We start from the raw sequence: 12,243 nt of genomic DNA on the forward strand, positions 1-12,243 counted from the left end.
GGACTTAAGAAATCTACCTTAAGAGGAACCTTACAGAACTTGAGGAATCTCCCCTGTAAGAAGCGCATGTAAACAAAGACATCAGTAGATGTAGTGTTTTGACCCTGATGGAGGCTGTCATCCAAACAAGAAGGGGAACCTTCCACTGAGGGACACGTGGCAGCCAGACCCATGGGAAGGGGACGAGCATGCCAGAGGGATACAGCACTCTAGAGAACAGGAAAACTGCTCTGGGGGTTTGGGTACAGCCCTGCCAACCCACACAAAGGGGCCTGCCAAAGCATGCTCAGAGAGGGCAGGATGACACTTGATCTAAACATCACCCCTAGAGATAATGGAGGCTTAGTTATACCACTATGATAAGGGTCTGAGCACATTAGGAAATGCTTCCCAGGAGTTTGAATAGGGGCATCCTGACAGCATCACGGCCATCCAGGTATACGTGGACACAACTCTCCTATGGCACTGCTTCCACAGGACGAGTCGGCCACCAGCTGCTGCCCAGGGATTTCTTCTGTTGTTTAGCAGAGCATTTCAGAAGAAAGTAGTTAAACAGGACAGGGTAGAGGTTGCCTTAGGTATGGACAAAGCAAAACTCTTCATACACATAGCAACAAAAACTGCAGGTTACATTTCAAACCTCCTGCTGTTGGAATGCAAAAATTAAATCTATTACACAGACGCGCACAGAGACGCTTTCTGTCCGTCACTAATGCTAGTCCCTCCTATACTGGCTGAGTATATACCTGAGAAACAACATTAGTGTTGAAATATTGCCCTTTAGAAAGCTTGGAAATGGAGGGGAGCAGGGAGAGAGAGTTGAGAGCAGAAAGAAGCGACAGTCTCTCCAGTTTCCTTTGCATCCTCCACAGCTCAAGGCCATACACCAGTGTGGACACAGCCCACTCGGAACAAGACCAAAGGAATATCAGTTCACAGCTCTACAAAGCACACCAGTGTCAGTACAACTGGGGGTCAGATTCCAACCCTCCAATCTGGAGAAAGTTGTTGCACTTTCAACAGAGACTCCTGTACAAGTGCTATGGGACAGCTGCATTCATGTTCAACAACGACTCCAGCTAGGCTACTTGCACCAGTGCTGGCTGCCTGTGGCTATTTGGTTTGATGGCAGAATCAAAGGCGCTTTAACAACTTGCAGTTAACTTCTCCTCAAAACATACATTAGGCACATGAACAAAAAACAAGAGCTCAGAATAAATTAGCTTCTCAGCAGAAGAAAAGACACCTGGATTGCAGCATTTCACTGAGGTTCCAGAGAAGGCCGTACAGACACCTGCATGCTGGAAGGTAATTTTTTCAGTGGCTTGTCAGCTGACTGCTTGCCACTGGAAGGAGGAGACTGGACTCCGGGATCTAGCTGGGAAGACTTGGACTTGCGACTGGATAGCAGAGAATGTTTGTTAGATGTGGCATCTTTTGAGACAAGTTTTTCTTTTGTAGTAATGTTGGCATTGGTTTGAGAGGCTGGTGGAACACCACCTTTCTCTGGTTTGTCCTCCAGCACATTTTTACTGCCTGACTTGGAACTGACACTCCCTGTCTTTTTTGAAAGCATTGTCGTCTTCCCCAGGTCTGCTGACCTCCGTGTCTCCTTCTGCCTTAAGGCTGATTTAAAGAAAGACAAACCCTTCTCTTCCGACTTGCTGTCCCTCTTCAACCCAGAACGCATGCCAACATTTGGAGACCGCAGGTTGGCCATGGAGGAGCTGCGCACGTGCTTGCTGTCCACTGCCCTGCTGTCACTCCTGGAGTGGCTGATCCGTGGGGAGCTCGTTCTTGAGCTGCTGGTAATGCTCGTTTTATCCGACCCCAGGCTGATCTTGGAGCCCTCCCTGCTGAGGCTGCGGTCGGAAGTCCGGCTCTTCCCAGACGAAGAGCCCTTAGTCAATGAGCCTGATGGGGTTTTCTTAGCAGCTGTGGAGGATGGAGAAGAACCTGACTTCTGCTTCTGTTGAGCTGATGGGACAGATGCCTCCAACGGCTTCGTGCTGTAATCCTTCCTAGCCTGAGTGGGAGCAGGAGACCCGTGTCGCCCGCTGACCCTAGAAGAGTCTGTCTTACTTCTAGACCGGGAAGCTTTCTGAGAACTCTTCAGTGGAGGGGAAGAGTGAGAGACTTTGGTCTCTTGGGTAGCTAAGACTGTCCTTCCCTTCCTCAAACTTTTGTCCGGCTCAGAAGCTCCTTTGGAGCTGTGACCCTTCTTAGGGGTGTCATGTGCCTTCTCTGCAGCCAACCCTGTCCCACTTGGGGCTTTCACCTCCTTCACTGGGGAGCTGTCCACAGAATCACTCTGGTCAACAAAGGCGATTTGATTGTTGTTATCAAAAGGGTCCAGAGCAGGGTGATTCCTATCCGGCTGCACAGAGCTTTTACCATACCCATCTGAAAGGTCTGAGCTAGATGTCCTTACAACGGACTCTTCCCTGAACGCCCCTTCCATGACAGCCAAAGGGGCTCTGCGAGCCGTCCTGTGCTCTCGCCGACTGCTGTCACAGGGCTCCAAGTAGCTGCTAGAGAGATTCCTCAGGCTGCCAAAGCATGAGGTGGAGACTTTATCATCAGCAGCTTCCCCGATCTTCTCCAGGGTGGAAGCAGAGGTATGTACTGGGGAATCTCCAGAGAAGCGTGACGGGGAGTTGGAGCGGAACTGCAGTTTTGCGGAGAGTGACCATGACGGCCTGACACCATTTTCACTCACTGCCAGTGGGCTGGTGACAGAGGATCTGGATGACAAGCTCTGACGTTGGACACTCCTTACAAATGGTCGAGTTGAAAATCCTCCTGCAGAGAAAGCAAGTGACAGACTCAGTGGGAAAGCCAAGGCTGCAGATGGTTTACCTCACCCATCTGCATTTCCCCACAAGGGCCAAGCAGCACCCCCACACCACACTATGTGTCTCTCCATGCAGGCTGCAGACACAGTTTCTTGCTCAAAAGCTGAATGAGGAATCCAACAACTGTTATTTGCTAGTGGTCACCCAGGAGTAACTCTCTGAAGCCTCTAAAACTGATAACCCAGATTCTTCTCTCATGCCTGAGTAGCAGGAGATAAAACACAGGGTTTGTACCTCTAAAGTCCTTGAAACTGGCAAGGAGATCACCAGCTAGGATTATGATTCTGTATTAAAGAGTATTTCCCAGAGCAATTTGTGAAAGGCAAAGTAGGATTCCCACCTCTAGATCAAGTGATGTAATTGTATTTAGAAACTCAAAATATAAGTATTTTAGAAGTGCAACTTCCATGGCCAGACCTGACAGCTGTCACAGCACTGCTGCAGGGACATCTCCCCATCAGCTTCCAAATGCTCTGACTGACCCATGAAGCTCCACGTTGTCAGAAGTTACAAGGCAGTGTGTGGAGTGTGCATGAGTGCATGAGTGAATTTGCATCTCCCCCCACTCCCTGGGACCATCCAGCAGCACAGCAACAGGCAATTAGTGCCTATGCTAAATCTGTCAGCACTGCGTCAACCACTCTGCAAAGGTGATGCAGCAAGACCCAGAGAGAACACAAGTACAGAAGTTCCTGACTGAGAGGTGTTGCTGATGGCACTCGCTTTCTTTGAAAGGCTCCTTAAGGTTCCTGCCCTGTCCTCCTCAACCTTTCATACGAGACAAAAGCCCACCTGTGCTCTTACCGAGACAGCATCTGCCTGTCTCAGTTTCTGGAATAACTGTCCCGTGCAACCACAGATTTTGCAGCTATTTTAGTAAGGATCTTGCAACACAAAGACAAGTGGCCCAGTTTTCCCCCCAGTAATGATACACACCATCATCTTCACTCCGTTCCCCAGTCAGCTCCACCGACTCAGAGAGCGAGGCGAGGGAGGTGCGGCGCGAGGAGGCGGCGGAGGCGATGCTGGGCTGCTTGCTGCCCGGGAGCCGGCTGACCCAGTGCTCGCACAGCGACGAGCTCGTGGAGCCTGCAAGGACCGGGCACGGGACAGGTCAGCAGCGCACGGCCGCACACACACAGAACCCTGGGAGGCCAGGGAGTCAGGTACATTGGGCACACACTGCACTGCTCTGGCTTTGGCAGACACCTGGAGCCGGCCCTCATGGCCCCAGCATCCAGACACTGCCAAGGGAATGGGGCTTTCCTCTTAGGGAGCAGTTATGGTCAGAATAGGAAGACAGAACTGCACTTGTCCCAGTGTGCTGTGAATACCAGCATGCAGGCAGTGGCGGCGTTTCAGCTGCCACCCTAGCACCACAAAAATCTCTTTTTTCCCGAAGGCAGGCCACCAAGCCTTGCACCTGCCCACAGCTCATCCTGGATTCCACCAACACATGCGCTACCAGTGCCTCCTTGGGACTCAGAGTGCTGCCACAGGGAAGGAGCGAGCCACGATTTGATGTCCTGGTTTTGACAACGGCAGCTCTGAGCAGACACCTGTAGGGGCATAGGGGCTACCCCCATCTCCATAGCCTCCCTGCCAAAACTGCCTTAGCAGAAGAGGTGGAAGGTTCCCACGGCCCTTGACACACACCCACAGACTCAGACAAGCCTTGCCGAGTTCTCGGACACAGAGTGGGGACTTAAGCAGAGCTGGGTAGAAAATTCTTCAGAAGGACAAACTATCCATGAAAGACAACTTATAGCCACCCCTAGACAGTGCCAGCAGGGCTTACCTGCCACCGAGCTGTTGGCAGACCATGAGGGGATTGCTGTGCGTCGCTGGTAGAACAAGATGTAAGCTGTCTGCTTGCAGACTTCACTTTCAGAAAGTTGCTGAACTTCACTGTCATCGAAGCAGTACCACTGGCCATCAACAGAATTCTTGCAATATGCTAAGAAATAATACATTACTGTAAGACTCCCTCACTCCTACTACTCTCAAGTTTGCTCTATGATATTTAACATAACCTTATCTGCTATAATGGACTCAGAGGAGAATACGAGGAACAGATTTATTCTTGCATCATCTTCCAGTCTGACTGGCAAGATGGAAGCCTGAGGCTGCCAGAACATAATAAACAGCTTACATTTCAGGACTTTTCTTTGTCCAACATTACCGCTCAGAACAGAACATCATTTGGGGTGACTCCATTCACTTCACCTTCTGTAACTTACGGCACTCTGCTTCCATCAGTCTGACTCCATACAGAAATATAACCAGTTTCTCTGTGAATGGCTCCACCATAGATAGCATAGCAGGACACTTGCCTGTGTAGTGTCCCCCTTGCATGGTGCCATGGTGGTTGCAGACAGCATACAGGTCATAGATATAGTCCTCAGGATCTCTGCCGAGGCCGTAAGGTTTCCTCCAAGGTGACCAGTGCGATGGCAGGCTCCAGCTGCTCTGGCTGCGTTTCACAACGTGAGGAGTCATGTCCAAGCCACTCAAGGGAAATTTAACCATGTTCTGAAGTTTCATCCTTCGGTCTCCTTCCTGTGTACAGAGAATAGCACAAGCTGCAGAGGCCCAAGGCCACGATGCCTGGAAAACCCCAGCTGAGAAACACATAGGGCAGAATGGCTGCTTCTAATGAGGGGGGTCTACTCACATCACTCAGCAGTCCTCCAGGAACACTACAGGCATCCTTACCTGTCTAAACCTTTTCAGATGTATGATGAGAACATCAGGTAAGGTCCAGAGGCTCAGTGTGATGCTACCCTGCTGCAGCTGCTTACAGTGTGGGCATCGCCATGCATCATCTGGGGCAAGCTACAAGGAATGGGCAGGAGTGGGTATTGGTTTTCAAATTCCAAGGCAGCTTGCACCACACCACTGATCCTCTGCTGCCCCAAGCCCAGTGCAGACACTGATCTCTCTGCCTCATCTCCCTCCAGCATTTATCACGCTCACTGGAAATGTAGCGTTCCCAATAATGCTTTTCAAAGTGACAAGCAGAGACATTGGTGCCTCATTCAGGAGGCACTTCCTGCTGCAAGGCAGAATCCAGCCAGTGCTGCTGTGCAGAGGGCTTTTTTGCACCTTATAAATGCCAATGCCTTGGAAGGGGAGAAGGAAAAACCAAGGCAAAAAGCAGGCAGGCTTGGCAGCCTGAAAAGTATTCTCACAAGAAAACCAGCAGTAGAAAAAAAAAAAGCAGGAAAAAAAAAGCAGAAAAACATCAGAACAGAAAGAAGAAAGGTGTACTTTGGATGTCACCTCTGACACCTCACTGCCCTCTGGGAATCCTCTTCCTCCGTAGTCCCAACAGCACAGAGTTACACACTGAAGACTCTCCCTGTCCCCCAAGCCTCCCTCCACAGCCCAGTGCTAAGATAACTCAGCAGCCGCAGAGATTTAAGCTGTCAAACAATTCTTCCCTCACCTCTGAAATAGGCAACCAAGAGAGGCTCCAAAATTATTACAGCTCAGTCCTGGGTGCAAAGGCTACCTCCAGACCAGCCCTTTGTACAGCAGATTAGAGACTGCCAAAGGAATTCAGATGGCTTCCATGTGCCAGGCAGGGGCAAGGTCAGAGCCCTCTCTAGCCTGCCTGTGGCACACCATCACTCACCCTCTTCAGCCTCATACACCACAAGCAGAGCCAGAACAGGGGAGCAGCCATGTTCCTGCAGAACTGAGCTCTGTGGTCACTGGGCTACTGTTTGGGGAGGGCCCCACTCAGTGGGGGCTGCCTGAGCCCACCCCAGCCCTGCTCAAGCTTGGGAACACACAATTGCTCCAGGACTTTCCCATGAAGCCACATTGCTCTAATCCTTTATACTATTTCACAAGGAGGAAATTGCCAAAGAGAGGACTAAGTTCTTGTATCAACATCTGGGCAGCAAAGAACCCAGCAGCAGGACCTCCCACAAGCTTCTCACTGCAGAGGAGCTCCGTCAGCAGCACAGTCTTGTGTTACAAATCTATTCTCCTGTCACAAGGAATCAATGTTTGCAAAAATGACCTGCTCTGGAGTGAGGGAGTTCCTGCAGCATGTGAACAAGCCAGAGTACACAGTCTATATCTACCTGTTCCTCTTTGGTGTACAGTTGGAAACACTGAGATAAAGTGCAGATCTGAGGTTGATGATGAAGCTCTCTCTGCTGGCGGACGCTTTCAGAGTCTGGAATATACTCCTCTTCTGTATTCACAAACAAGCTGCATCAGGGAGACACCACATTTACCAGCACATCCCCTTGCTCCCCAGGCTGTCCCTGCAGACAGGGGCTGGGCACAGGTGGAATTTGAGTGGTCTCACGTTTGCTGAAGGATGCACAGTTCACACAAGCAAGCTGCAAGCAGCAATTGTGAGGTGAACACACTTCGAGGTTTTTTACTTCATACTTACTAATCTTTAGTTTCTTTGTCCCATTCTACCACTAATTTCACATGAGCGGTTCCCCCCTGTCCGCATGACTTCAATGCCCTGCAGAGAGGAGCAGACAGAAGTCAGATCATCTTTCAATACAAAGTCTACACTATCTTCTACATGCACATAATTTCTCTCCACAAGCCCTTCATCCTTCCTCCACTCCCACAGCTCAAGTTTGCATTGGAGTAAATGGAATTCACACAGCAAAAAACTTGGCAAAGCTGGCTAATGCCTTCATCCAAGTATGCAAGTTCTGTAAGGCAACATATACCTGCTACAGAACAGGCATCTACCAACATTTCTAAAGAATAACAGGCACAAGAAAAAAATTAAAAATAGTGGGAGTAATATTTTCATTCTGTTCTCCATTTCCAGGAAGGACAGACTCCAGATGGCATGACACACAGCTGAGGTATTCTCACACAGCTTCCTGAGGATGCTCCATCATTTCCCTGCTCCTCAGGCCTCTGCAGTCCACTCCACACATCCACACCAGGACTGTTCTGGACTGCATGGTTAACACAGAGTTCCCAGCTAACACACCTCTCTCCACTCCTGGGGAGGTCTCAGCACCCAAGGGCCAGCTCACCTTTCCACTGTTGGGTGGCAGAGGGGTCGCTCCTCCTGAGGTAGCAAGTATGTTATGCCCACAACACTGACCACTCGCAAGCTGAACGGGCAAACCTGCAATAGGGAGAGCAGAGACCACCTCAGGGGTCCAACCCAACCTGCCCACATGCAAATTGCTCTCAGCACTGGCTGACAAAGACTTTACCCTAGAACATGTTTGACATGAGAAAGCAAATGTACAAGGTCTCAAATATGCCTGCACCAATGAGCTGACAGAGGGCTGAGGTACAGCAATGGAGCCTGTGCATCCAATAGCTTCTCTGTGGTGACCAGAGAGGACATTTGTCTCACCTGCAAGCAGGCTGCAGGCCGCAGGAAATACTGCATCTTCTCCAGAATTTCCTTCTGCAGAATATCCCAAGCAATTGTTTTTTCCAAGTGCAACACAAAGGGCAAGCCAAACCTATGGGAAGGAGAAGCATTTGAGGGAACAATTAAAAGATTATCCCGTTCAGCAATCAGAACCCCAAACTACCTGGGAGAACTTCACATGAAGTTTTGTGAAGCTTCAGAGGCTGAGGCAGTTCTCAGGCTCCAGTTGATACAAATGCTTTTGCCATGGTTGTTTCTCACTTCTCCCCCTCCTCCCATTTTCACTCTAATTTAAAATTCCCACCCATAACAGGATCTGGTCAAATGTGCTGCTCTCAAACCAGACAGCTCTACAGAGGTGGTGTATCCTCCCAACTTGGCTGCATTAGCTCCTTTACAGTAATGCAATACTTGAAGTTCACCAAAATTAGAAATATTTTGCTGCACCCATTAATGCTTTTTGATCAACATGTTCTTTAGCACCTGATGTGAGCTAGAGATGCAAGCTGCTGTTCCTTCACCTGGAGCCTATACTACAGGCGAGTAAAATCCAGGTCAGTTTAGGAAGCAGCCAGAAGAGTAACTCCAACCATACTGCTGCCAGTCACCTTTTGCTCTGCTGTCCAGTGCATGCTCTGTTACACACCAGCAAGACAATCTTGTCATTTGCTGCTAGTTTAGCACAGGACTGTTCCAGTTTTCCAGACTTCACTGTTCCTTGAGAGTAAGCTATTGTTCGGGAGTGCTCAGTGCCACATTTCAAGTTATTCAGGTTATTGTTCACATGTATTCCTGAAAAATTAGGAGAAAGGAAAGATTTTATTATGTCATTTGCCTTTAGTGCCCTGATGCCCCCTCAAGAAACCCTCCTTGGGCTGCAGAGGAGCGGGTCAGTATGGAATCAGGAGCATTTTCATCACTTGTACGAAGGCTTCAGAGAGCAATTACCTTTTGCAGTGACTGTTTCTTTAGAGAAGGACATAATATGCAAGTGCTCCTCCTCTGATTTTTCACAGTGGGTTGTACAAGCACTCTCAGCTTTTACTGCCCACAAGAAAAACTAAAGTGCCAGGAACCCAACTTGTTACTTTCAATAATAAAATTTGCCTTTGATTACACTTCATTTGCCCAGGACATCACAGCTCCCTTTCAGTGAGGGGACATGCAGAGGCCAAGGGGTTTGAGCTTGGAAAGAGAAAGTGTTTGTTCATTCCTGAGACTGTTTATTCATCACTAGCAATCTGATTTTAAATAACACAATTTCAGTGGCTTCATCTGGTCCCTAGCAGGTCTTTAAATTAAGCCTGACAAGAGATTTCACATTAAGCTAGCCTGGCCTGCAGCATCAGCCCCGAGAAGAGGCAGAAAGGAGTGTACAACACTGCTTGATAACCTCCCAGCTGACAACACTATTAAATCTTCTGGAGTGAGCCTGGACAAAGTCAGAGCTGAAATCAATACACGAGAACATCAACAGCTTGTGGGACTCATTCTTTTCCCACACAAACCTCCCTCACTAGTCACCTGAGGTGGGCATTAAGCAGAGTTATTGACTCACCTCTCTGACTGAGGATGCCCTCAGGCCTGAAGATCTCTGGGGTCTCAAAGGCAAAAATGCAGTCACTCTCATGGATGGTGTCCAAGTCGTCGGTGTCGCAGAAGGAGCGATGGAACCCATCGTAGTACATCTCTGTCAGCACGATCTGCAGGCAGCAGAAGCAAACCAGAACCCATCAAACCACCCACGCCTGGCTCAGCTCAGTGCCCTGTCCTTCAGCTGGGATTTTCCTGCTAAGGGATGGCACTCCTCAAAACATCCTGGCATCAGCCAGGAGCAAGGAACAGGGAAAAAGACAGCCATGAACGAGAAGCTGGGGTAAAAGCAACACATGGAGAGGTTTTGGTGGAATTCAACAGCTTTCCAGAAGCTCTTCCTACAGAACCCAGTGGTTCCCTCACTGCCAGCATGCGCAGGTCACCATAGGGTCAGGCAGGTCCACACACTCCACTGAGGGCTATTCTAACATCACTAGGATTCAAACAGCCAATGCACAGGGAAAAGCATGATCCAGATTTCCACCACTGCCTTGCTTCCCTGTTCAACCATGGATACTGAATTCGATTCCTACGTATCCAACAAGGGACAAAAGCCTCCCCTCTCCCTCCCACTCCAGGGAGGGCAAACAGGTGAGCAGCCCAGCCCATTACCTGCTCCGTGGGTATCTTGGTTTCCGAGGAGACAGCCTCCCGCAGCCTGGCCACTGTTCCAGAGATGGGCACGGCCACCCCAATGCGCATGCAGTGTGAGCATTTGCCCTGGTACACCACGGTGACGTAGAGTGGCCTGTGGAGAGCATGGGAGCACTGCTAGGCTGGGCTGAGCACCTCTGGGCACTGCCTGGAGCAGCCTCAGCCCAACCTGGGCACATCCAGGCTGCCCACCAGGTACAGGGCCTTCCTGACTGTCTGGATCCACCTGACACTGGAGCTGCGCTCAGCTGCAGCCAGACAAGCGTGTTTGATTTACAGACTCCTTTCTTACTACATGGCCTGGTGTTACATGCTCCCACAAGTAAAACATCTCAGAAAAGGCCCACAGAGTTAAAACCAAATGGTGTATGAGAAGGCAATCAGTTTTCCAATAAGGATCCTGTAAGAAAGTTTGGGACAGTGTAAGAGAGCACCTTGAAGTACTTGGAGAGCTGCTACTGGGAACAGGCTGCCTCTCAGTCCTCAGTCCTGCCTCCAACAGCAGCCAGCAGCATTGCCTGGGGAGAGAACAGGGCAGGGACACCTTCCCTGGAGAGCCCACTCAGCCTCCATCCGGTGGTGAAGCAGGGATTTCCAAAGCAAGTGTGACAGAGCAATGTTTAATCTGCCCTATCATCACTCTATTCCATTGCTTCCGGAACCTACACAAGTTTTCTGGATCCAAACACCAGGTGAAGGAGTTTGTTTATACCACAAGTAGTTTTGCTGTGCATCTCTATCTTCACTTTGAATACTTTATCTGGATTTTTTTCCTCCCCTGAAGCACTTTGCTTCATTTGCATCAGCTGTCTTTCAAAAAAGCAAAACATTTTGCAGGAAAGATTTTAACTTTACTTTTTGAAATTGGAGTGACCAGTGAGGCTGTTCTAAAAAAAAAAAGTGCATTTCATCCTTTTCCCTTTTTTAATTTTAAAATGCTATAAATTAAGTGAAAAGCAAAATATTTTGGTTATGTGAATCAAAGACTTTTTCCCCCAAAATTAATTCTATAGGAAGGATAGGCCTTTCTGAAAAAGTAAGAGGCTCAATTTTCCATTTTACCTGCAAAGCAAAACATAAAATCCCCATATGGTCCTATCTATCTTTATAAAAGACTTATCAGAAATTTTGCTGATATCTGTCTTCCTGCTGTAGTAAATTAAACACCACCACATGCATGGGAAAGAGCCAACATTACGTTCAGGACAGTTCCATACCGAGTGTGGGGCAGAGGGATCGGCAGCGAGATGCAGAGAAAAGGGTCGAAGGTGTTGCTTTGCTTCTGGCAATGAGGGCACGTCAGGGAGGACCTGGGACAAACGTGGATAACAGGGCAGAGTTACACCCCACTTCCTTGGGAATGTATCAACCATCACATCCCACATTCACCAACAGCAGATCCAACGGGAAACCCTGGAAGGGTTTTGTCTTTGGAGAGAGGTGAAGTGACAGGACAGGGACAGAGACAGTCAGCACTGGGGTGCACACAGCTCTTACTCAGGATAAACTCCACACAAGAATTCTCTCTCATTCAGAATCAACCAGCACCTTACAATGGCTTTGTGTCTTAGACCAGGCTTAAGTTTCTCCTTTGCAAAGGAAAAGCTGGCAAATACTGGGGAGAAAGCCCAGCAATTATAATTCTTACAGCAGTACAGGCACAAGCCATCAAGGAACACTGGTGATTCAGCTGTTCTCTTCCAATAGCTCTGAAATTAGAAAGCTCTCTTCCCGGAATGTAGGGAAGCACAAGGGAAA

At 49.0% G+C, this 12,243-nt stretch overlaps 1 protein-coding gene across 6 annotated transcripts in view; it reads right to left on the reverse strand.

The window, feature by feature from the left end:
* The window catches only part of USP31 (ubiquitin specific peptidase 31), a 21,133-nt gene that overhangs the window by 6,570 nt on the left and 2,320 nt on the right, over positions 1-12,243 (reverse strand). For 3 of the 6 annotated variants that reach the window (XR_001861969.1, XR_001861968.1, XR_001861971.1), the window contains exons 4-16: positions 11,703-11,795; positions 10,444-10,579; positions 9,794-9,938; positions 8,844-9,027; positions 8,215-8,326; positions 7,883-7,977; positions 7,270-7,347; positions 6,950-7,079; positions 5,571-5,690; positions 5,189-5,414; positions 4,654-4,812; positions 3,792-3,944; positions 747-2,802 (exon numbers count right to left, since the gene is read on the reverse strand). Coding sequence is in view for 2 of the 6 variants with exons in the window: in XM_008633398.2 (XP_008631620.1) it covers positions 1,262-2,802; positions 3,792-3,944; positions 4,654-4,812; positions 5,189-5,414; positions 5,571-5,690; positions 6,950-7,079; positions 7,270-7,347; positions 7,883-7,977; positions 8,215-8,326; positions 8,844-9,027; positions 9,794-9,938; positions 10,444-10,579; positions 11,703-11,795 (3,172 nt within the window). In the remaining 4 variants the exon portion in view is untranslated. Of the gene's footprint in view, positions 1-6; positions 2,803-3,791; positions 3,945-4,653; positions 4,813-5,188; positions 5,415-5,570; positions 5,691-6,949; positions 7,080-7,269; positions 7,348-7,882; positions 7,978-8,214; positions 8,327-8,843; positions 9,028-9,793; positions 9,939-10,443; positions 10,580-11,702; positions 11,796-12,243 lie in introns of those variants that run through there. The other 3 variants (XR_001861972.1, XM_008633398.2, XM_017733965.1) reach the window with 2 other exon arrangements.

The sequence above is a fragment of the Corvus brachyrhynchos genome, unplaced genomic scaffold (genome assembly GCF_000691975.1).
Source record: "Corvus brachyrhynchos isolate BGI_N302 unplaced genomic scaffold, ASM69197v1 scaffold5, whole genome shotgun sequence".
NCBI lineage: Eukaryota > Metazoa > Chordata > Aves > Passeriformes > Corvidae > Corvus > Corvus brachyrhynchos.